The 23,918-nt window shown below is 46.2% G+C and overlaps 2 protein-coding genes across 8 annotated transcripts in view; one reads left to right on the forward strand and one right to left on the reverse strand.

Moving 5' to 3' along the window:
• Positions 1 to 17,910, reverse strand: part of SLA (Src like adaptor) — a 66,526-nt gene extending 48,616 nt beyond the window's left edge. For 2 of the 4 annotated variants that reach the window (XM_016959890.4, XM_016959888.4), the window contains exon 1: positions 17,420 to 17,887. In XM_016959890.4, coding sequence (XP_016815379.1) covers positions 17,420 to 17,430 — 11 coding nt within the window. In that variant the 5' untranslated portion in view covers positions 17,431 to 17,887. Of the gene's footprint in view, positions 1 to 17,419 lie in introns of all 4 variants that reach the window. The other 2 variants (XM_016959891.4, XM_063817391.1) reach the window with 2 other exon arrangements.
• Positions 1 to 23,918, forward strand: part of TG (thyroglobulin) — a 269,572-nt gene that overhangs the window by 219,810 nt on the left and 25,844 nt on the right. For all 4 annotated transcript variants that reach the window (XM_016959884.4, XM_016959885.4, XM_016959886.4 and 1 more), the window contains 2 exons: positions 9,921 to 10,085; positions 11,083 to 11,250. In XM_016959884.4, the coding sequence (XP_016815373.4) occupies positions 9,921 to 10,085; positions 11,083 to 11,250 (333 nt within the window). The remainder of the gene's footprint in view (positions 1 to 9,920; positions 10,086 to 11,082; positions 11,251 to 23,918) is intronic.

Genomic DNA, 23,918 nt, shown 5'->3' on the forward strand with positions numbered 1-23,918 from the left:
TTTTGGTACCTTCCTTCTCTTTCCTCCGTGTGTAGACACAGCTGGTGAGTGATTTAAGCTTGCAAGTATAAAAATATACCAAGGTATAATCTCTCTCTAGGACAGGTTAGCAGTCCATTGTAAAAACAAGTTTTTATATATCTATAGATTGTAAAATATCTATCTATAGAATGCAAGGCAGAACTCGTGGACCTTGCACTAGGCAAGCGTTTCTTAGATAAGACACCAAACCTCAGGCAGCAAAAGAAAAAATAGATACATCGGATTTCATCACAATTTAAAAAATTCTGTGCTCCAAAAGATGCCATGAAGAAAGTGAAAAGAAAATCCACATAATGGGAGAAAATATTTGCAAATTATGTATCTAATAAGGGACTTGTATCAAGAAAACATAAAGAACACTTACAACTCAATAACAAAAAGACAGATAACTCAATCTGAAAATAAGCAAAGGATCTGAATAGACATTTCTCCAAAGAAGATGTACAAATGGGCCCATAAGCACAGCAAAAGATTCTTAACACTATTAGTCAGTCATCAGAGAAGTGCAAATTAAACCCATAATGAGATATTAACTCACACACCCTAGGATGCCTATAATAATAACAATTTTTAAAAACCAGATGGTAAGCATTACTGAAGATATGAAGAAGTAAAAGCATTCTTTTATTGCTGGTGGGAATATAAAATAATGTGGCCACTTTGACAAACAGTTTGGCAACTTCTCAGAAGGTTAAACACAAGAGTTTTCATGTGACCTAGCAATTCCACCCCCTACCTATACATTCAAGAGACATGAAAACATGCATCCATATAAGAACTTGTATGTGACTGTTCACAACAGCATTATTCGTAATTGGCAAAAAGTAGAAACAACCCAAATGTTTACCAGCCAATGAGTAGGTAAGCAAAATATGTTCTCTATACAATTAAGTATAATTTAGCAGCAAAAAGATATACACTACTAATACCTGCTATAAGATGGATGAAGTAAAAGAAGCCAGACACAGAAGGCTACATATTCTATGATTCCATTTATATGAAATGTCCAGAATAGGTAACTCTACAGAGACAGAAAGTAGATTAGTGATGGCCTGGGGCTGGGAGTGAGGGTGGAGAATGGGGAATGACTGCTAATGGGTATAGAATTTCTTTGTGGGATAATGAAAATGTTCTAAAATTAGATGTGGTGATGATTGCACAACTCTGTGACTATAACTAAAAACCATCGAATTAAGTGGGTGAATTCTGTGGTATGTGAATTATATCACAATAACACAATTTCCTAAAGTTAGCGATAGATACGAAGAATCATAGTTTGAAATACTAGATAAATGTTTATCATACAACAAAAATACTCTTCTTTAATACAGATGTTCATGTGGCACCTATTTAATGAGAAACTATTAAAATGCCATGGAAACAACTCATTTAATACATTTTTATTATCTTTTTGATGAAAAAAACTATACCTTTTGACCCAGTAATGCCTTTGCATAAGGAAATCATCATGGATATGTGAATAGATTTAGTTATAAAGATGTACATTGCAGTATTGTCTGTAACATCATAAAACCTGAAACAATAATAGCCATCATTTATTAAATATTTACAATTTGTAATGCACCATACTGTTACAGGAAAACTTTCTCATTTCTTTATTATAACAATCCTATGGGGAAACTCTCAATATTGTTATGTTCCTTACAGATGAAGAAAGTCTCAAATCAAACAGTTGCAAATCAGAGCTGGGATTTGTATCCAAGTCTATCATATTTCATTGCCTGCAGGTGCCCCTAACCTGTCTATAACATTCTCCCTAATAACCTAAAATCCTAAATGTAATTAGCATGCTAGCATTGAAAACAATCTTGTAAATAAATAAGTAATGATACAGAATGATATCGACAATGGATTGTTAGGTGAAAAAGATAGGCTCAAAAACAATATGCTGTCTAGATTTCCTGAATATATGTGTACACACACACACACACACACACACACACACGGAAGAGACATATTGGAGGCTAATAGCATTTAACAGTGGTTTTCTTTGATTGGGAGGATTATGTGTAATTTTAATTTTCTTTGTTTTGTTCACTTGTTTTGTCTATTTGGGGACTGCTATTTTTGCTTTAAAAATTGCAGAGGGCTTTCTGTTTCCCCTTTAAATAAGCTAAGGTCGCACTGATGGATGTAGAGCAGTATATGACAGCCTTTTTCTAGAGTACGAAAAGGATTGCATTTGTGCCGATCTGTGAAGACAGCAAGGCTTATTGCTGGACCTCTTCTCTCAGCCAGAACCACCTCCTTTCTCCCTCGGGGTGTGAGGGGCCTCATTTCTCTCCCACCTCTTATTGTCCCTGCAAAGGTTTTCTAAATGGACTTGGCCACGTCACTTGTCCACTGATGTGCTTACACAATAAGTTATAATGACTGTTTCCATTTTGACAAGCATCAGTCATATTTTAGTGTGGAATTCATCTTTTAAAAGTAATTTAAATTTTTTCTAATTAAAAATTTAACATTAATTCATTGGAGACAAGTTAGAATATTCTAAAAAGTATAAAAAGCCAATAGAACTCCTCCATCATTCACTCACCTTGAATTGTTAGAAGGCTCTGTGGATTGATCAAGTCAGACTATTCAAATAAACCCAGTGGGGCCAGGCAGCAGGAGGTACCCTGGGACTGGATGCCTGTGAATATCACGTGACCTCCTCCAGCTGTTGAGACAGCACGGCATCATGGGAAATGAAAACCTGGGGCCAGAAAACCTGGGTCTTAACCTCTTTCACCTGCTACTGGCAGGATTTTAAACTTCTTAGACACTCTTTCTTGAGTGTACCCCAAATTCTTCTTGGAATGAAGTGGGCCATACACAGAAGAATGATTAAGAAAGTAGTGGTTTCAGTAATATTGGTTCTTCCTACTTCCTAGGATGGTGGTGGGAGTTTAAAGGAGCCAGTAGAGGCGAGAGCTCTGTCTTAAGCAGAATGCAGCACGGTTGTACCTGTGAATCAAAGCGACTTGGGATAGACTCTCCCTTGTCTCACAAGGCCTTTTCAGTCTGCAGACATAACATGGTGTGTTTTTGAGCCCTATGGCATTCCTGTGATGGAGGAGCCAGGCTCCCCTCCTGCTCCTCCTCCTCCTCCTCTTGCTGTCCCAGCCACCCTTGCAAAAACCTTGCTGATGAGTGGCCATCCACCAGCCACTCATGAGTGGAATGGAAAATAAGGGTCTGTGATGTGCTTGCTGTTTTCTGGGGTAGGTAGCACAGTGTGGGGGGAACAATGAAACCTTTATAATTCTAGCCCTGCTACTGATCAGTTCTATGACCTTGGAAAAATTACCTACCCACTCCAAGCCTCAGTCTCTCTATCTGTAAAATAGGGATTCTAATATTACACTTAGAGGGTTGTTTTGGAGATCATGAGAGAAAATGTGAATAAATAATGTGGCCCTTAGAAGGTGCCTTATAAATGTTTAATTCTTTTCTGCTTTCCTTTAAGTAAACACACATGCACTTTTTATACAAAAAAGAAGGAATAGCATTCACTAGGCCTTGTTCAAATCCTACATTTCAGATTGTCTCCTAGATCATGACTATACCAACAGGTAGTTTTGATGCCTTTTTTCCTATGCCCTAAGACTGGGATTTCAAGACGAAACTTGTATTAATTACCATCCCTGTGATGGAAGTTTTGCCAAAACTGAAGTGTTACAAATCAGAGTAAAACGCAGGCTTTTAGGGATCAAGAAAACAAGATGATTTTAGTGTAGAAAACATGCAAGAGAATACAAATATAAACTTGGATGTTTAAAAAAAGTCCATCTGTGCTTTAGCTTCCAGAGCTCTCTTCCTAAGCTGTCCTGGCTGCTCAATAGCATGCCACAATTCAGCTGGCCCACGACACCTTGGTGGCACCTTCCAGGTGTGGGTGAGTTCCCAGGAGAGGTCGGTGCGAGGGTGGAGACATGGCACTCTGGGTCACACACTACCCCTGTATCCTCAGACCTTACAAGTCACCGACGGACTCCCTGACTCAGATGCTCCCCACTCCAGTCCATCCCACAGTCAACTAGCCGAGCTACCATCCTGCCATTCATTTCCAGTTCTCTTCTGTTCCACACATGGTGTTCCACACCTTGTGCTGGGCTCTGGGGATAGAGGAATAACTACCTCCCAACCCCTGCCATCAGAAGCTCACATTCAGGAGGTATTGATGCTCCATCCTTTACTGAGGGCCTGCTGAGCACTACCAACCATTTTCAGCACTGAGAATGCAAAGACAAAGGACCCAGTGACAGGAAATTCCCAAGCCCTTTCTGTAATACCCCATTTAAAAGCCTTTATGGATTCCTCATTGCCCGTTGCCTGAAGGATACCTGCTGTGTGTCCCAGGGTTGGTGCCTTCTAAATCACATCTCTTACTTAGTCTGGGATTTAATGACCTCTGAAGTTTACTTCTCACTACACTTCTATGGAAATTCTTCTCTTCATTTAGAAGTCACTGGTCCATCTGCCTGCCATTCATTCATTTGTTCACTCCCTCACTCATACAGTCATTCACTCACTCATGCAATACATATTTTGAGTTCCAGGCCCTGTCCTGGGGCTGTTGGATTACTTAGGACCCAGCTCCTGTCTATAACTCCCTTGGGTAATCAGCCTCTGACCCCACTGCCATCCCTGCCCACTCCCCCTCGGAATGGTCACCCACCCTGTTCCTCCCATTTATTTCCTCCCATGGAAACCCACTCAAGTCCTGGTGATTCTCTGCAGCTTCCTCTGGGCCACCCTAGTGCCCAGAAATCCCTCCCTCCCCTGAATTCCCAAAGCACAAGAATTCTTGGCTTACTCCTGCTGATTATTGCACAGAGCTCATCTGGAGGTCACCAGTACATATGTCCTGCTGGATATAGTACACATTTTTAAAAAGCATCCGCCTAAATGGGGCTTGAGACTTATGCTTCTTTGTGACTCACTTTGCCTGAAATAAAATAGAGTCAAAAGAAATACAAGGTTGATAACTCTCAGGTAATACTTGGCAATTGATTTCAATAAGCCAGCATTCAATAAGCCAGCTAGAGATAGTCAGGTTTCTAGAGGCCCGGTGGTCTGGTCAGGGCTTAGAAGTCACACATCTGGTTTCTCCCAGGAGAAGCAGAGAGAAGCCCTGGGTTTGGAGTTGGAATACCTGGGTTCAGGTTCTGTGCAGCAGAGAATTTCTCCCTGAAAAGACATAGTCCTTCCTACCTGATTTAACTTCATAGTGCTGTGGCAGGACATAAATCAAGAGAGTGAGCAAAAAAGCACCTTGGCCCGTGTGTGGTACCACAGGGAAGCGAAGCAAGTTGGCAGCCCCACAGCTGCTTTGCATGTAGAGGCACTTTCCCCCAAGTCAGACAGCGCAAGGGACTTGCTCCCCATCAGCCTAGGCTGTAACAACGAGTTTCATCAAGTTACATTGTAGGCATTAAATCATGGATAATAACATTCCTAATGATGAATACAACCAACTTTGAGTGCAAATTACACATCAGGTATTTTCCCTCCATTGTCTCCTTTAATCTGCACATCAGCTCTGTGAACGCTGATCATAATATCTCCATTTTACAGATTAGGAACCGGAAGCTCAGAAAGACAAAGGAAATTGGCAAAATGGCCATGGGCAGAGCTGGAATTAAAACCCCAGTCTATCTGGAACAAGAGCCATGAGCTTTTTACTTTGCTTTGGCCTCACCCCCCACCCCCGGGAACAGAAAGGAACTGTCTGCCACAAGCATGAGATGACACACTGGTTAGAACATGGAGCTCTGGCACCTGCAGCCTAGGCTCAAATCCTGGCTCTGTCACCCCCAGCTCTGAGACTCTAGGGAAGTGGCTTCAACTCTACCCTGGAGCCCCCTCTAAAGTTGAAATAATACTGTTGTTACCCAGCTCCTGGGATTGCTCTGAGAGGTAGGTGAGCTTCTACACGTACAGCCCACATTCAATGCCAGGCACACAGGATGTGCTACTTGAATGTTTATCCTCGTCTTCATTGTTGTGTCTGTGCTGGGCACTGCTGCAAGGGCTTTGTAGGAATTAACTCCTCGATTCCACGAAGTGCCTGATGGATAAGGAGCTCACTGAGCACCTGCTTACTGGGCTTCCCATCCTTCCCCTCTCCATGTGAGGTAGACACCACTGTAGATGAGGATTCACATTCCAGGGTGGGACTGAGAAGTGCGAGGCGTGCCAGGAGGGAGGCGGAGTCCATCCAGAGGACCCTCTGACACATGGATGCCCCAGGGCAGAGCTGCCAGACCTCCTGCTTGTCCGGGTAGCTGCCCACCCCGCTCCTTGTTGCTTTGCTTCTTGGAGCTGCTCTGAGGAGGCTGCCTGAGGGATTCCTCCCGGGAAATGCTGCAGGGTCCATTTCAACAAGGGCAGCTTTGTGTGTGTGTTTGTGTGTATGTGTCTGAGTGTGTGAGTCTATCTGTAGGTGTCTGGGTGTGTCTATGTGTGTGTATCTTTGAGTATGTGTCTATGACTGTGTGTGTGTGTCTCTGTGACTGTGTGTGTTTGTGTGTCCTTCTGCACTTATGTAAGTGTGTGTCTATGTGTGTGGGTGTATATTTCTTTCTGTAGCTGGATGTTTCTGTGACTGTGTGTGTTTCTAAGTGTGGGTCTCCCTGTGTCCATGAGTGTATGCCTGTGAGTTTTATGTGACCATGAGTATCTGTGTGTGTAAGTGTGTATCTCTGTGTGAGTGTGTCTCTATCTATGACTGTGTGTCTCCATCTGTGGCCATGTCTGTGCATGTAAGTGTGTGTTTCCATCTGTGGCTGTGTGTCTGTGCACGTAAGCATATGTCTCCGTCAGTGTCTGTGTGTGTCCTTAGCCCACTTAGACAAACTCCGAGTCTCCTGGTGCTGCTTTAAAACAAAGCAAGTCTCCTGTGTTGTGTGATCTCCAGCCAGTGGCTCACTCTGATTTCCAGGATTTTTAAAAGAGAAAGAGAATCCTAACTCCCAGGATCCTCTGAGAAGCGGTACCAATAAACTCCTTGATTGCGTGAGTGTGTCTCCGTCTGTGGTTGTGTGTGTGGATATGTGTGCTTGGCCAGGGGCAGGCCCTGACTCCGAAACAACTACAGTGACTAACTGAGGTCAAGGCACCTTACCATGTTCGGAGGCCCCAGGAACAAAAAGCAGTGGTCAGCAATTGTGGTTTTGACCTGAACTATTTTTAAAGTTAAAAAAACAACAGCCAGTGGAAACTCCTCGCCATTGAATAGCTAGGTCAGATTTAGATAAAGCCGGAGCCCAGGGCTGCAGACCTACAGGCATGGCTGGGTGGACTGAGAAGACCTGATCCCTTTACATCCTGTGGGGTCCCGTGAATGTCACTGCACTAACCACAGTGCAGCCACAGCTCCCACTGTGCAGAGGACACGCTTCTTCACCTACCTGGCCTCATGCATCTTTGCAGCAACCCTGTAACGTATGGTTGATTGTTCTCATCACAGATGGTCACTTGCCCAAGCCCACTTCATCAGGGAGTGACACAGCTGGGGTTCAAACCAAGCCCTTCTGCCCCAATCCCATGCTCTCTACACACCTCTGCACAGCAACTCCCCTCCTGCCCCCGAGTGCTTTGTCTCTAATCAAGTGCTTTAAAATGAAGGCTGAGTCGACCGTTGGCTTGCGTAAACACCAATTTTCCACGGTGAAAAAGGTTTCCTTCAGAAAGATCAATTTAAACAAAATACTTTAAGAGAAAGAAACATTCTGTAAGCCATCTTGCAATATCAGTGTGACCCACGCCTTTAACCACTTCCTCACCATATCAGGATCCCTGGCTTTTTATAGCCGAAGGAAATATTGAAACCGTCAGTGGGGGCCCCATCCTGACATTCACATCTCCTCTCTGCCTGCCTGTGGGCCCTTCTGCTGTTTGCTATTCAGAACGTGGAGTTTTGAGCTTGAATATTTTGAGTGTGTGTGTGTGTTTTCTTTTCTTTTCTTTTCTTTTTTTTAATTTAAAGTACATCCAATAGTTCTTAAAAAAAAGCTGCCCTGCTCATTGTTGGAAAAATAAACCTGAGGGCACAAGAACTCAACAATAGGCTAAATCATATTGACGCTTCTTCCCTGGGTCATTGAATTCCAGGCCTTGGCCTGGCTGAGTAGTTTGCTTTTATTGCTGTGGCTTATCAGAGGATCCTGGGAGTTAGGATTCTTCTCTCTCTTTTAAAAATGCTGAGAGCAGAGTGAGCCACTGGCTGGAGATCACATAGCACAGGAGCCTTGCTTTGTTTTAAAGCAGGACCAGGAGACTCAGAGTTTGTCTAAGTGGTTAAGGACAGAAAATCACGTGTATCTCCCAGCCCTTTCTGGAGTCTATGGACCTAGTTGCCAGGCCTGTTCTGAGAAGCCCAGAGCCATTACAAAAGTTCCTCTGGCACCAGGTCTCACAGCGGCCGTGTCCAGGATCCCCCAATTCCATGCACTTGTGCTTTTCCTTGCCACTGGCTGAGATTCTGACTGGCCTTGCCTCTGACCCTAGCCACATGTCCCTTCTTGAGCTTGACAATTAACAGAGATCATCATAACAACAGTGCCACCACCTTTCATCAGGAACCTACCAGGTGTATGAAAGGCCACTTCACAGTGGCTCAGTGTTTGGCCGCTGGGGTCAGATCCCAGCCCTGCCTCCTACATAATTGTTACATGGGACAGTAAGAGCAACCGACTTATACAATTGCTGTGAGGATCTGATGAGCTGAAATAGGCAACCTCTTGAGTGAGTTTGTCGGAGCCCTCAATCCACAGTGGTTGCTATTATTTCCATCAGTGGCAGTAGCAGGGGTAAGAGCAGTGGCACTGGTATCACCACCACTGCCTCCCCTGGTTACCCATGACTCTTCAGTGGGCAGCCAGTGTCTGAGCTACGGGGAGCCCCATAGAGGATGCGCCCTGGAACTGCACACTGGTCAGGACCCCACTCAGCTCATTTGTTCCTCCCGGGCAGATGACCCAATTCTACCAAAAGTCCGGGCAGAGATGAACTTCCTGGAACCCAGCTCCTACCACTTTCATTATTAGAAAGAAGAAACCTGTCTTTTTTTTTTTTTTTTTTTTTTTTGATGGAGTCTTGCTCTGTTTCCCAGGCTGGAGTGCAGTGGTGCGATCTCGGTTCACTGCAAGCTCCGCCTCCCGGGTTCACGCCATTCTCCTACCTCAGCCTCCCAAGTAGCAGGGACTACAGGTGCCCATCACCACACCCGGCTAGTTTTTTGTATTTTTAGTAGAGATGGGGTTTCACTGTGTTAGCCAGGATGGTCTCGATCTCCTGACCTTGTGATCCGCCCACCTCAGCCTCCCAAAGTGAGAAACCAGTCATTTTAACAGAGAGTACCCTGATTTTGATAAAGCAATTTACCCTTACAAAGACTGTGTTTTCATCACCTCCTAGGTGGGCTTCCATTTTAAAGTCCAGCTCCATCTTAATGCAGCTTGCTAGTTAAGGAGCCCCCCAGGAGGTGCTGGTGGGAGGTGGTTCTATCTTTGCAGAGTTCTCTTCCCAGAGGACTTTGCCAATCTCCAATCCTCTTAAAGAACCATCAGCCCTTTGCCTCTATATACAAATTCATCTGCACAGCCAAGACCGAAGGTTACCTTGTGCAGCACCCTCACTTCACAGGTTAGGAAACTGAGGCCTAGAGAGACATCTGTTCAGTATCACACTGCATGCTGATATGCTGTTGACCAATCCTGATCTTCCCATTGTGTGCATCCCCAGAATGGGTCCTGGGACTCCCAAGCTTGGAGGAAGGATGCAGAACCCTGAGTGGCACTGAGGGCTCCAGGTGAGCAGGGGCTGGAGATGATCTGAACCATCAGCCCTGAGCCTGCTTTCTCTTCCAGGGAGGCTCCGCACTCTCCCCGGCCGCCGTCATCAGCCATGAGAGGGCTCAGCAGCAGGCAATTGCTTTGGCAAAGGAGGTCAGCTGCCCCATGTCATCCAGCCAAGAAGTGGTGTCCTGCCTCCGCCAGAAGCCTGCCAGTGTCCTCAATGATGCCCAGACCAAGGTGAGCACTTAAGTGCAAGTTGGGAAGGGACATTCTCTGGTCTTTTACAAATAGAAAATGAAGACCTAGGAAGGAGGTGTCACCCACCCCAGCCATACCACACATGAGGCTGATGACCAACTGGAGCTGGAACTCACATTCCCTAGCCTCTAGAGCTGTGCATGCACCACAGCCTGCAACAGTCCAAACATGGGCACTGAGGGTAGACAGATGCCTCTGCAATTTGTTTTTCTTATTTATAACATGGGAATAGTTATGCAGACCTTATAGAGTAGGAGGAGAAAATGAAGTAACACATGTGAAGGATTTGGCCTCACTCCAGGACCGTGGTGGGCAGGGGACCAAACCCTTAACAGGTCACAGCTAGATGTGTTGAGTATTGCAGACATGGCTTCACAGATGGCAGTGTATTTGAGTCACTTCACTCCCTTATATGGGATAGCTGTGTGTTCCCTTTATAGCATGCAAAGTTCTTGCTTGCACACCAAATCTCTGGCTGGCCTTCACATTAATGAAGGGGACATTAGCAGGAATAATTGTCATGGCAATTGATGGCCTGATCACCTTAGCAATGAGTCTGGACTCACAGAATTGGAGCAGGTCTTATTCTCAGCTCCCCTAAGTGCAGGCTAATTTGATCATAACTGGAGCTGGTGAATTTCACCTGTCAGAGTCACTGCCTCCTCTTCAACCACTGTCTCCTCCTGCCTTCCTCACCCACCTACAGGCTCAGGCTTTCCCATCCCTACCTGGGGATCTGCTGTTACCTCTGGGATGCTCCCCTGGAGACCATCGTTGCTGAGAGTGAGATTCATTCACCTTCCAGCCCCTGACTTTGTCACATGGTGTCCGGCCTGCCAGTTGTCCTGGTCACTTTTTCTCAGTAGAGTCATAGATGGATAACCAGTATTGGCATTCAGTATGGTTAAGACCTCTTTATGCAAAGCAATGCAACTGATTATTCCAGGACAACTGATTATTGTTGCATCCAATGCAGCTCCTGGCCGTGAGTGGCCCTTTCCACTACTGGGGTCCTGTGATCGATGGCCAGTTCCTCCGTGAGCCTCCAGCCAGAGCACTGAAGAGGTCTTTACGGGTAGAGGTCGATCTGCTCATTGGGAGTTCTCAGGACGATGGGCTCATCAACAGAGCAAAGGCTGTGAAGGTAAGCAGGGAGGGGGCCTCGGATGTCTCCAGCTGAGCATTTCCTAAGGGCTCTGGACCTCAATGTCTGACTTGATCAAGAGATATTGACCAATTGCTGAATAACTACAGTGTGCAATGCCTATGTGAGTTTAGGAGGTGGTAATGGAGGGATTTAGAAATTAGACACTTGCAGGGTAGTGAGCAACACAGGCACATCCACAAATTACAGCTGTGAATGAATCGCTGTGGAAAACTGGAGCTGACCCAGAAGCTCTGCAGCTCAGGGCTGCAAGTTAGAATACCCACATTCTGGACCATGCCACCCATATTTCATGGAGGATGCTTGTTGTACTGAGAACTGAGAGATGATGAGGCAGGGAGATGAAGGGACTCTTGTTAAATCATCACCCTTTCCCAATCCTGAAAAAGACACTGAAGCACCAGGCTTCCAAGTTAAATTTCCTAGTAAAGAGAGCATGCACAATGCACCTGGCAAACACGCAGCTTTGTGTGGCTTGCTGGAGGCACAGTGAAGTGGGAGTGAGCTGTGAGGTCTTCAGTCTGCTTGAATGCACAGTTCCTGCTCTCGCCAGAAGTTACAGCCACTTACTAGGATGTGGCTAACCCTGGAAGAGGCTGAGCACATGCTCCTCTGCCCACCCCACCCTGCCTTGGACAAGCTACTCTTGGCCAAAGCCTTGTAGGTGGTCAAGCCTACAGGGAAGCCCAGTGTGCATAAAGCACAAAGAGAAGACAACTCTGGGTGTGGGTGGAGTGCACCTTCCCCTGCACATGCATGACATGGGTCTCTGTTGCCTCTGTTGAATATAAGGCAGTCTAACCGGAATTTTATTAAATCATGAAAGCAACCAAACAGGATCCTGAGTCCCTTTGGATAATCCTATTTCCTTTGGGTAATATATTTCACCTTGGGGACTCTATCCTACAGCAATAAAAGCTCCAGTTTTACATGATATATATACAAGAGTATTTATTGCATTGCATTATTTATTGATTGATTGTGGCATTGATTATTGTGGCAAAAAATTGGAAGCAACTCAAATGTCCATTAACAGGGAAATGGTTGACTAAATTAAGATACAAACAAGCTATTAAATATTATGCATATATTAAAAAGAATGAGCTAGATTTATCTCTGCTGGCTTAAGGGATGCCTGTGACACATTGTAAAATGACAAAAAACATGTAGAGGAATGTGAAATTAAGATAGCATTCATATTTTTAAAAACCAACCTGTATGTATCTTTATATTTGTAAGTGTGTATATTTGTATGTTTTTCTGCATAGAAGGATAACTGAGTAAAAAGATTCACAACATGCAATTAACATTGGCTACCTCTGGAGATGTAGAGATGTGAGAAAGAATATTTTGCATTATTACTATTGCTGTATATATACACACATGCATAATGTGTTACATATTATATATATTTATGTGTGCATGTGTATGTAGAGAGAGAGAAAGAAGCAGGGCTGGTGAGGTTTGCATGTGAAGTTGATTTCTGAAGGTTCCTATCTGGAAGGTGGGTGTGGCATGTGAGCAGCAATAGAGTTCTCTCTGAGGGTGTATGAGTGAGTCTGTTGTGTTGCAAGGGGGGGTGTCAAGTAAAACTTAGTCACCCTCAGCTTTCATCTAGCTAACTCACAGCCAGGGTGAAATACCTTTTGTACCTGATCCATTTCAACATTTTTTCTGCCAAGCACTCACACACAGCATAGCCCTTACCCCGAGGGGCTGAGATTTTATTATTGGACAAGACAACCATTCAGGAATCACTGGAAATGTGCCACTCTCCTCCACTGCCTCAGAGTTTGTAGTCTCTAAAACAGGGATCCTCAAGTTGCTTCTGATCAAGCCCCTCATCAGTTAAGAAATAGTAAGTTTAGTTATTTAAGTATAAATTATATACATGTGTACTCTTGTACTAATACCCTGAATTATTATAAACACTTTATTGAATCAAAAGAATGTTAAAGCAAGAGAAAGAAATGGAAGTTCTAATCTTAGTATTCTCTTGCTGCCCCTAAACACTGTCCGCCCTGGAGACAGTACTCTGAGGCATGGGCCGACTGGGATGGAGCTGGCCATTGACCAGGGACAATTTCCCACTCACCTCCTTATTTGATACCCTCCTACGGGGGATGCAAAATCTCTGTGCACAAGACACCGTGTCCTCACAGCTCTGGCTCTTTGGACCATGTACTGAAAACTTTTCATGGCCATCTTCGACTTTTGAAAGAGAGGAAGAACTAATTTTATATTCCCAGGAGCCTTGGGATCAGCCTAGAAAGGTCTGATGGCGCTAGGGAGGAGGGCGGCCCTGTGGTTAGTTCCCAGACCTCTCCCGACTCAGTGGAAATGCCATCCATCAGGGAGGGTGAGGGGGTTGTTCTTATTGGCAGATCTGGGACCATGGTGTTCAGAGCGTAGCCCAGGCTCATGTTTTCTGATTATGCCCGTTCATTGTGAGAGGGATGACTGTGGGCTTATGGCTGCCTTGGGCTTCCCTGGTTCAAGCACAGTCCCAGGAGTGTCTAGAAGTTTCCTAACTTTGTCCTGAATTCCTTAAGCAGTCCAGCCAGATACCTGAATCCAGAGGACTGGGATCTCTACTCAAGGATGCATTTGCATTCTTCTCATTGAGCTTCCCTCTAAGGTTTTTAAGGAAAGCTTACTTTGTTTACTTGCAAAGAAAGATGGGGCCACCAGCAGGAGGCTCACTGCCAAACAGGGGCCTGGCTGGAGAAGCCAGCATTGAAATCGGGCACCCCCAAATAGAGAAGCCTCTCTAAGGGCACAGCAGAGCAGCTCCTAGCCCTGCTCCATGGCGGTCATCCCAGATACCAATCACAGGGCAGTGTTCCCCCAGCACATTTGTTCATTGGTTAGACCATTCATTTCTGGCTTCACTTCTTCATTCATTCCCTTGGGACACGAGTTAGTGAAGCCACCGAGCAGCTTTTGTGAGCCTGCATCCTGCCAAGAACTCATCTAGGTGCTGGTTGATGAGGAGGACTACCTGCAGCAGGAGAGTAGTGACGGTGGGACTGGAAGCCAGCTCACGGCTCAGTGCCACTGCATGCAATCATCTCCTAAACATGTGTCTGCATACAGATTTATTCCTCCTGGACTTTTCCCTTGAACTCTGAACTGGTTTAGCCAATGGCCCACTTGACATCTTCACTTACATGTCTCATATTGTCTCATCCATAACATACCCAAAGTGGACTGCCGATTCCACCTCTGCTCCCATCCCCAAGCAGCATGTTCTTCTGTAGTCTTCACCATCTCAGTAAACAACTCAGCAACTAAACAACTCATCCTTCTGTACTCAGGCTCAAAATCAAAAGTCATTCCTGACACTGCTTTCTCATATCCTACCAGCATTCTATCAGCAAATCCAGTTGGCTGTATTTTCAAAATGTATCCCAAATCCAAACCCTTCTCCCCTACCTCTTCTGCTATCACCCTGATCCAGCCACTTTATTTGAGATTTTTGTGCTAGCCCCCAACTCTCTCTCTGCACCTGCCTTGCCTCTTGTAATCTATGAGAAGCACAGTAGCCAGAGCAATCCCTTTATAAGTCAGACCATTTTACTCCTCTGCTCCAAGCCTTCTCTCCAGTGGCCTCCTCTCATGCAGAGGAAAAATCCAGTCTTCTATTAACTGCCAGAGCCTATTTGATGTGACCTCTGTTAGCTCTCTGACCTTAACTCCTGCTGTTCCCTCTTGGCTGACTGGTTTATCCCTTTAGAGTTTCTCAAATAGGCTGAGCACATCCCATATCAGGGTCCTGGTATTTGCTGTTTTTTCTTCTGGAATGTTCTTCCCAGATAACTCACTGCCTTACTTCCTTCAGGGTCTGCTTATCAGAAAGACCTTGCTTGACCACTTGGATTCGGAGGGAAGCCATATCCCCAGCCTTCTCTATCCCTACATCCTACACCCTACCCCAGCACTCAAACCTCCTGCCATATTATGTATTTGTCTGTTGTCTTTCTTCCCCAACTAGAATGTTTGAAACTGCTATATCTCTGGTGCCTAGAAATGTTTCTAGTTCTGCTAGACAAATTGCACACAGCAGGCACACAATAAACATTCACTAGGATGAATGAATGAAATTATGAAGAACTGACTATGTGCTGGGCCCTAACCCGGAAGTCTTCAATGAAATAATTCACCCTCACAACTATTACCCTATGAGGTGGGGAATATTATTACTATATTTCAGAGAGAAACCAGAATTAAAACCCAGTTCTATCTGCCTCCAAATATCTTCTTCCCATGACGTCACTCTGGGAAAAGCCAGGCTTTCCTCTGAGAGCCTTCCGTCTACCATCAACGGTGTGCTGGGTACTGAAATGTATGCAAACCCAGCTAGAATAAAGGCTATGATGTGCAAAGGGCTTTCCAATTCTACCCACATTCTTTTTTTTTCTGTAGTCATTTATTGATTTATTTATAATTTTAAAATTTCAATAGCCTTAGGGGTTAGCCTAAGTGAAGTAACTCATGCTCTTATTTTACTTTATCTCAACTGTATGGCTGTGAGGTAGGGAACTATGAACCAGTATTTAACACGATTTTTTTTCTGGGAAAGGCTTAGTGAAGTTTACCGGATGTCTCTAGGAGCTAACTAGTCCTTTGGAAAGCCAAGTCTCCACTGCAGGTCTCTGACCCCAATTGCAGGGCAGGAGTGGAGAGGGTGGTGGGTGACAGGCTCTACCCATTACCCTATCTGTGATAAACACTAGATCAGCGATGCACTATCACCACCTTACCCCTACCATACGCAAGCATCACCTAGAGAGATCCTCAGGATTCTACCCCACACAGAACTGCAAGAGGGCACAGTGGACAACCAAGTGGAAACTGAGTTATGAGCTATGCTGCCACCCTCCCAACAGTGAGGAAACTCCTCTGGACTTCAACCCAATGTGCCCTTGTATTGCCCTCCCTTGCCTCAGCCCACTCCCAACCTGAATTTAGAGTTGGGCTTGTGCATTTCTCTGTTTCCCCCAAGAAGGCTCCATGGCACCTGGGTCCAACCACCATCAGCCAAGGAGGACCTGAAGATGGCAGGTTCTGGAGGGCCTCAATCTCAGCCATGCCTTTTACTCCATCCTCTGTCCTTTGATACCCACCCAGCCCCTCCTGCCCCATCTGGGGCTGAGAAACAAGACATATCAATTGCAGTAAACTGCCACATCCATCTAAACAGGGTGTCCAGCATGTTTTTGTAACACCAACACCTGTTTGTTTAGTCATGCTGGGCCAGGTGTTTCAGCATAAAATACAAATTGAATTCCTCCCCTCAGAAGGGCTTGCAGTAGATGATAACAGACAAGGCAAACAACTGAAACACCATTGATACATACTATATGGAGAGTGGACATCTATTCCAAGACCTCAGGAGGTGGGGATCAGGTGGCATTGGGCCCCATAGCAGCACTGTCAGCTGGAGTGACACAATGGCCAGGAACTGACCAGGACCCCGCTCCCTTGGTCATGTGTTGACAGAGCAGGGAGAGTGTCCTGGGTGTCCTTGGATTGCAATCATGAGCATCCAAGTTACCCAGAGTCTAAGCCTCAGTTTCCCTATCTGTGAAGTTGGGAGATGATTAGTAAATATCCTCATAAAGATGTTCAAAAATTCAAATACACAACGATATCTGGAAAATAGTTTGGCTTCAATAAATGTTCGTTCTTTTCCCTTAATTTTTTAATTTTAATATTAAGATTAGTGTCCAAAGCTGTTATCCCTTCTTCAGATAATTATACACAGAAAGCAGGAATACAAAGAACGTCCAATCTCTGAACCACCTCAGCTGACCTGAGACCAATTTTCCAAATTGTAGTAAACACAAATGCATGTTCTCTACTCATGCCGACGCTGCATAAGTATCAGCTGGATCCCAGTCCACAAACACATGCAGTGCAGCTTCCCAGGGAAGTCACGGAGGGACAGGAGTGGAGCCTCTTACTCCAAGTCCTGCCCCCTGGAGCTACTCACCACCAGCAGAGACCCACCCATTTTCTTCAGACCAAAGACGGAGGGTGGGTACAGGATCCATCAAGTCCCTCTGAAGACCCTCCCCCACATACCACCCCAGGCCACCTATGGCCCACCCAGGGGGTCCTAATGACAGCAAAGTTAGCAACCTACCGGTGGAGCATCAGGGCTGCCTGAGATGTTCTCCATTCGCGGCAAATGATCTTATTTTCTGAAGTAGCAGCTTTCTATTGAAATTCTTCATCAGTCGCTGTCATGGGGAATTTCTCCCCCTTTTCTCTTTCTTTCTAACTGGTGAAATTGACAGTCTGCCTACATTATCCAGGCATTCATTTGCATGATCAAAAGCAGATTTGTTCCAAGATGCAATGTTCTGCCTTCCCTTCCAAGCACAGGCATCTCCAAGGAAGGCAAGAAAAATCAGAAACAGAGCGCCTCTACTGTGCCCCTGAGCTTGGCCAGGAGTTGGCCTCGTCTGGGAGCAGGTGGAGTGGGGGCCCTGTGGGTAGCAGTAGGGGGAGGGCAGCCCATGTGGGAGTTGGAAAGCAGCACCTGGCAGCCCGAGGCGCTGGCACGAGCCCCAGCACAGGAATATCCAGTCTTTGGTGACAGATTATAGTAAGAGGAGTATGCAGGAGTTTCCAGTGTGTGTGTGATTTCCTGAAAGGAGGCACTGCTGCCTTAAATCCCCAGCACTCAGGGACGGGAGGGTGTTAGGGTCTGAACCCAGGGCATCGCGGGGACCTGGATTCAGAAAAATGGGTCACAATTCTTAGCTTTAGCCACACGATGTAGGAGAGTTGCTGAACTGCTCTGAGCTGCAGTTTCTTTAGCCTTCAAATGGACACAGTGAGAGCCACCCTGTCTGTCTCTTGCAGTGTTATAAGAAGCGAAAGAGGTATCTCCCAACACCCAGAGAGCCCTGTAGGTCTCATGGCTCTAGGATGCCCTTGCACACTGTAAACCCTCCACCCTGGAGCTATAACCCCACATTACCCTTCACAGCTGAGGCTTACACGTCACCTTGTCTAATTCTCCCCAGGGGCCCTGTGAGCTGGGATTATGGTTCAGAGAAAGCTGAGGATCAGAAGGATTGACTTGTCCCCCCCAAAATATTAAAATATTGTATTTCATGATGGCATTGTTATAAAGATGAATGTAAACCTGGCTGGATTCATTATTACATTTTCATTATTATTATATTTTTTCTTCTGATTTTAAAAGAAATTAGAAAGAAAATACTTTTGTGAGTTCCTAAAAGTGCAGTGAGCCCTTGGCCCTGAGCAAGCTGTGCTTGATGGAGAAGTAAGTCTTTGTCCCTTAACACCATAAGGAGCAGTGAAGTCAGGAGTCATTCAAGCATTAACCCATGCAGCATCTCTCCAACATAGATTATTCAGAGGCTTCTGTGCGCTGGACTCTCTCTAGGCTTTAGAGGGAACAGTTGTAACCTAAACAGGTAAAGCTTCTGACTCAGAGAGTTCATGTTCTCATGAAAGGACACAGATGATGTAAGTAAATAAAGAATTTCAGATCTTAGAATTGCCCTGAAGAACACTGAAGTGGGGCCATTGCAGAGGAGGCGATGGAATGGGGCAATTACTTTAGGGGCAGTCAGAGAAGGCTTTTTGGAGGAGGTGACTTCTGGACTGAGGCCTGAGCAATGGGGAGCTAGCAATGGGGATTGAGGTACAGAGTGGGTGCAAAGGCCCTGGGGCAGGAGTGATCCTGGCTGTTTGGGGGTCACAGGGAGGTCAGTGCTAGGAGATCCAGTGGCCAGTGGAGGGACTGGGAGGAGAGGAAGTCAGAGGAATGAAGAAGACCAGTTATGAGATCTTGCAGGCCATCAGAAAAGTGACTTTATTCTCCTTGCAGTGGGCAATTACTGGAATGTTTCAAGCTAATAATAGAAGGTGATTATATTGATTCGCTGTTTTAAAAAGGAACACTTCTGGCAGCTATATGGAAAATTGAGTAAGGAGATGTGTGACCCAGGAAGTAGAGATCAGATTGGGCTCTATTGTGGAAATCCAGGGGTTGAGCTAGTAACTTAAATTAGGGTTGCAGACATGGTCACAGTAAAAAAGATCAGATTTGGGATATATCTTGCGTTGGCAGCTGACTATATGAGTTGGGAATTCAGTAGAGAGGTCAGGGCTGTAGATACAGCTTTGGAAGAAAACCAAGAAAATGCGGTATCACAAAAGCCAAGAAAAGAAAGCATTTCCAAAAGGAAGCAAAAGTCAAATGTCACAGAGTCAAGAGAGATGAGGGCAGAGATTGGGCTCTTGTAGGTCATGGGAGACCTTGATGAGGGCCATTTCAGTGGAGTAACGGGAAGGAAAGGCTGATTGGAATAGGCTGGGGGAAGAGGGGAAGTGAGGACATGGTCACATTGCTTCCCAAACCCACCCTGTCTCCACTGAGTGATGCTCTCCACTGGATGCAAACGGCCACCCAGGATTCATAGAGCACTTTGCTCATTCACCAGCTGACCCCACTGACTTCACCAAGCTCTGCTCCATGACAGGAATTGTGTCATGTCCATTTGGAATCCTCAGTTCCTACTAGGTTGGTCTTCAATTCATGTCCCTCTAATGAACAAAGGAGTGTTGTGTCTCCATCTACCTCAGAGCTCTAGAGAATTCTGGAGCATTTGTGTATCCATTCACTCACCCATTCATATAATCTTGCAAGAAGCAGGTGAACTCTGGTAGGCTTCCTACTTTTCTGGTGGGGATTCTGCTCTGTGTCTCCTTCTTCCCCAACCTGTGATGTTACAACCATTTTTCAAAAATTGGAGCATTATCAATGAGCAAAAATTGACTACAGGCTGTCTGTGTACAAAGCATTCCTCCCCTAAGCCCCTGCCAAGAGCAGCATCTCTGCTTCTGCCCCAGTGTGGTAGAGGAGATGTGCTGTGAACTAGGACAGCAGTAGGGGTGGACCGGAGGTGGGGGCAGGTGTCACTCAGGAGGAAGATCGTAGGCACAGGCTACAGCAAAATGTAGGGGAAGAGGGGAATGATTTTAGGAGCAATCAGGAAATACCTGTGTTTTAATCAGGTAATTGAGGGCTGGTCTTAGTCACTAAGGATAGGGAAATAGCAGGGGAAGAAGGTTCTAGAGGTGAGGAAGAACACATATGGATGACGAAGTTAAATTGTGCCTAGGTTGAGTTTGAGGGGCCTGAGAGATTTCCAGGTGATGTGGGGCATTTATATGAAGGTGTGAGGTTCAAGCTGGAGAGAGATTTGGGAATCATTAGCTTAATAGGTCATTCTTGAAGCAAGGAGAGGAAATGGCCCCACCCCACAAGCATTCGTGGACAGAATGGGAGGAAAAGGGGACAGGGTGGCAGCTGGGAGCCTTGGCTTTCAAGAGTAGTCAGAGACAGCAGAACGGGGTTCCAGAAATTAGCCTGAGGCAGAGCTGACTGGGAGGAGGAGATGGAGAGGTGGGGGATGGGGCGTCTGCTGGTGGACCTCTGCAAGGTTATCAGTGACCTTGATGGAGGTTGGGGTAGCCAGATGGCCATATGGTAAAGAGGCTATAGGACAGTTGGAGCCCACCATGTAGACATGCTCTTGGAGTGCACATCTAGCTGAGAGCACCTGGATGAAGCAGATGGAGGAGACCCTCGTGTTGGGGACTGCCAGGCAGGCACTTTAGCTCTAGGTGGGGGTGGGACTCATGGAGAGCTGCACACTGAAGGTCCAAAAGAGCCAGTGGTGGGGGTTTGCCCAGCGAGGGGCTCCAGGGCTGTGGGCAGCAAAGACTGAGCCTCAGAGAGAAGGAGGGCCCTCAGTCCAAGAGGAGGAAGGGCCATTCCCTGAGGAGAGGGCAGTGTGGCCTGCAGAGTGTGCTGGCCTTGGAGTTTGCAGCAGGAGGCAGGGCCAGGGGGAAGCAGCGCTGAGGGGCCAGTCAGCTCCTTACTGAGGCTCTGCAGTGCCTGGGGCCAATGCAAGGACACCCGGCCTGGCCTGCTCTGTGCTCCATGCTCTCTGGCAGGTCACATTTGCAAACCAGGATGGGGAAGCCCTTCTCCCAGGTCCCGCCTGAAGCAAAACAACAAAAGGTAGGGTGAGGCTCTCCCAGCCACCCAGCCCTCTGTTCTTTTTGGCTTCTCCCCTGCTCCTCTGCCCTCATCACTCCACTGACCCCGTGGACCTCGCTGCTCCCCCTCACCCAGCTGTCCGCATGTCTGAACCCCACCCTCTCTAGTCTGGACTCAACCATCCTCCACGCTGCCTAACCCAGCTCCCCAGGGCACAACTGGAACCCTCACCGCCCAGCTCCCCCGTCCCCTTTCTGGCTTCCTGTTCTACGTGCGAATCTTGTTCCTTATCGCCCCAGGACAGTCCATATCACATAGATGTGCTGTATATTGTCAGCCTGTCTCACAGAACTAGAAGCCCCATGCAGGCAGAGAACAGCCCGATTGTTCGCTGATGTGTCCCAAATGCCTCGAGCTGCTCCTGGCATACTCAGGCACTCCGAGCATAGTTGTTGAAGGGACGGTAGGATGAACAGCAAAGGCCTGCAGCCATGTGTTCTCATCGTGTCTCTCAGACACCACTCGGCGTGAACTAAAGGGCATTTCTCACCTGCCTTGCTGATTTTCTTTTTAATCATTTACTAACTAGAAGGAAGAGAGAAGTCATATTTATTGTCTCCCACGTGTCAGCCTCTTTATAATCATTAATGCATTTTGTTCTAACATCAACCCCATTTTATTGACCCGAAATGAAGGCACAGACAGGCATATCCAGTGAACACATTTGTTCATTGGAGGTGAATCTTCTGAGGCCACAGAATAGAGCTAGATTTGAACCTGAGTCTCTCAAATGCCAAATTTCACATTCAATCCACTGGGCCCCGAGACATTCAGGTTGATGCTGAGGCCCTGCTCAGTCCCTCGGTGTTTCCAAGGGCTCTTACTTTTCATTAGGATGTGTTAACGGCAGTCCTTTAAAAGCACACACCAAGGACTGGCCAGTTCATGACAGCCCTTTGTGTAATTCCTGCCTGTAACAAATCTACTGTCTAAGGCAGACCCCGCCTGTAATTACAGCTTGTGGAAGTCAGCACATGCAGTCACACGGTGGCCTCCACTCCCGCCTGCTGACTCTCTAATTAAACTGGCAATGGCATCTGTGCTCAGGGCCTCGCCAATCATGAAGGAATGTACATCCCAGGTCTTGCTGAAAATGTGCCCCTTCACATTCCCTTGCACCCCAGTGGGGCTTGGGAATTTATCTCCCACTATTTGGGAGACAACTTTTGGGTCATCTCCAAAATATTGACCAGTCATCAAGGCTGCACCCAATTAGTGTGTCAGATCCCCATAAAATGTGGAATTCTAATCTCAGTCTCATGGGAGCATAAACTGGGCCTCATCCCTCCAGCTACCTGGCTGTGAAGGTGTTCTAGATCATTTTATGCAAGAGAGACTTATTTTTGCAGTGCCCAGGGCTTGGTGTCCTAGCACTCCTAAAAGCTCATCTTAGAAGGAGTTTCCACAGAACCCATGAAGGAGGCTCCATCCATGATTGGGGCCAGTCCTTTTTCTTTTCTTTTCTTCTTCTTTTTTTTTTTTTTTTTTTTGAGACAGAGTCTCACTGTCACCCAGGCTGGAGTGCAGTGGTGTGATCGTGGCTCACTGCAAGCTCTGTCTGCCAGGTTCACGCCATTCTCCTGCCTCAGCCTCCCAAGTAGCTGGGACTACAGGTGTGTGCCACCACACCCAGCTATTTTTTTTTTTTCATATTTTTAGTAGAGACGGGGTTTCACTGTGTTAACCTGGATGGTCTCGATCTCCTGACCTTGTGATCTGCCTGCCTCAGCCTCCCAAAGTGCTAGGATTACAGGTGTGAGCCACCACGCCCGGCCTGGGGACCACTCCTTTATCTAGCAGGGGTTTGGAAAAAGGGTTCCAAGTGTTTGGGCTCAAGCTCAGTGGGGACAAAGTTCTGCTCAGGCCTCTCTCTCTAAGACATGGACTTTCCCTGGCCTGTCTGAATTGGGCTCAAGGGTGAGTCTACAAATATCTAACAGCAACGACAATAGACACAGTGCTAAGCACTTTGCAGGTTTCATCTCATCTAACTTCATGACGGTTTTATGATGAGGGTAATTTGTTGTGCCCATTTTACAGATGAGGAAATAGACATAGAGCGATTATATAACTTTCCCAAGTTCATACAGCTAAGAAGTCGCACAGTTACCCTCCAAGCCCAGACCTTTCCAACTCTGGGATTTGAAACCCAAGAGGTTTGACTTTAGCATCCTACTTTCAGCCTCTAACCTGTATTATCTCTACAGAGGTCGTTCACTCAATGCATATTTACCTATGACATGCCTGTCACCATACTGAGCACTGGGGCTATGGACACAATCCCTGCCCCCTTTGCCATGTAGTACTCTGGAACAATAGGCAAATAAACTAACATCACAGCACCTGGGTCCTGAGGGCCATGGGGGCCCCCGCTTTAGCCTGGGACAGGTTAATAATCATCACTCAAGGTTGTTGACCATGTGCCAACTACTGTGCTAAACACTTTTAATGCATGTTTCATTGGGATCTGTTAATAATTCATGCAATAGGCATTTTTCATTATCTACCTTGTCTAAAGAAGGAAACTGAGCAACAG

The sequence above is a fragment of the Pan troglodytes genome, chromosome 7 (assembly GCF_028858775.2).
Source record: "Pan troglodytes isolate AG18354 chromosome 7, NHGRI_mPanTro3-v2.0_pri, whole genome shotgun sequence".
Lineage (NCBI taxonomy): Eukaryota > Metazoa > Chordata > Mammalia > Primates > Hominidae > Pan > Pan troglodytes.